Source organism: Mastomys coucha, unplaced genomic scaffold (assembly GCF_008632895.1).
Source record: "Mastomys coucha isolate ucsf_1 unplaced genomic scaffold, UCSF_Mcou_1 pScaffold21, whole genome shotgun sequence".
NCBI lineage: Eukaryota > Metazoa > Chordata > Mammalia > Rodentia > Muridae > Mastomys > Mastomys coucha.
Window position 1 is genome coordinate 137,515,400 of NW_022196904.1, and position 1,125 is coordinate 137,516,524.

The 1,125-nt window shown below is 47.5% G+C and overlaps 1 protein-coding gene across 1 annotated transcript in view; it reads right to left on the reverse strand.

The window, feature by feature from the left end:
- Positions 1–265: 265 nt before the first annotated feature.
- Snx15 (sorting nexin 15) overlaps positions 266–1,125 on the reverse strand; it is a 14,526-nt gene continuing 13,666 nt past the window's right edge. The window contains exon 8 of the mRNA XM_031384973.1: positions 266–871. Coding sequence (XP_031240833.1) covers positions 780–871 — 92 coding nt within the window. The 3' untranslated portion in view covers positions 266–779. The remainder of the gene's footprint in view (positions 872–1,125) is intronic.

Here is a 1,125-nt window from a genome sequence, read left to right on the forward strand (position 1 = left end):
GCCTGTACTACCCTCTTAACTCCCCTCCCCATGTCCTGAATAAACTCTACTATACTGTCCTGTGGCTGGTCCCTCGGGGAAGGGATGCCTTGGCATGGATCCGTTGAGGCACCTCCTTCCCCCATACCTCACCACACCTCCATAGAACATATTCCTCCTCTCTTTATCTTCTTATAAACAGGTATGATTTGCTAGACACAGCTTATTCAACTCTGTTGGTACAATGTAAACTCAACCACAGACAATAATAAACAAACGGACCTGGTTATGTTCAGACACGCGTTTTACTCACACATATTTAAATTTTATGAAATTTTTACTAGTCAATCCTTTTCCTTCCAACCATAAAAAAAAAAAGAGAGAGGGGAGAAAGAAAGAAAAGAGAGAGGAAAAAGAGAGGAGAAAGAAAAGAGTGAGAAGAAAGGAAGAAAGAAAGAAAGAAGGAAAGAAAGGAAGAAAGAAAGGCAGGCTCTCAAGGGTCTTACAAAAAAGGCAGTGGGCCAGGTCTGGCTACAGACTTTGGCTCTAGATGGGTGAACTGACAGATTAGTGGCCCAGATACTGCTCCCATAAAACAGATAGGCAGGACCAGAAGTTCAAGTCTGATTCCAAGGAGGCAGGCAGGTCAGAGCTGAGAAGTCTTTGCTTTTCTTATACTTGATCCAGTTAATACAGATATGGCCCCTGGTAGTCATAAGAGCAGGAAACAAGGCCAGGTCCCAAGGAAAGGCGTGGAGGAGGCTGGCAGTGCTGGAGCTGACATCCCAGGGTCTATCCTCTCAGGGCAAGTGCGCACGAAGGGTCTCTGCCTGCTTCAGGTACTCAGCTGCCTTCTTCTTCACACCTTCCCTGCGGGCAGGGGATGGGTCGCCTGTAGAAAGCAGATGGCCCATCTACATTCAGAACCTCTGGTCACAATGTGTTCTTTTCCCTCCCTAGGTCCTTGTGTCTTTCTTTGCCCCATTTTATGAGGCTATTAAAAAAATTAAGGGAGCTGGGTGGTGGTGGCGCATGCCTTTAATCCCAGTACTTGGGAGGCAGAGGCAGGCGGATTTCTGAGGCCAGCCTGGTCCTGGAGTGAGTTCCAGGACAGCCAGGGCTACACAGAGAAACCCTGTCTCAAAA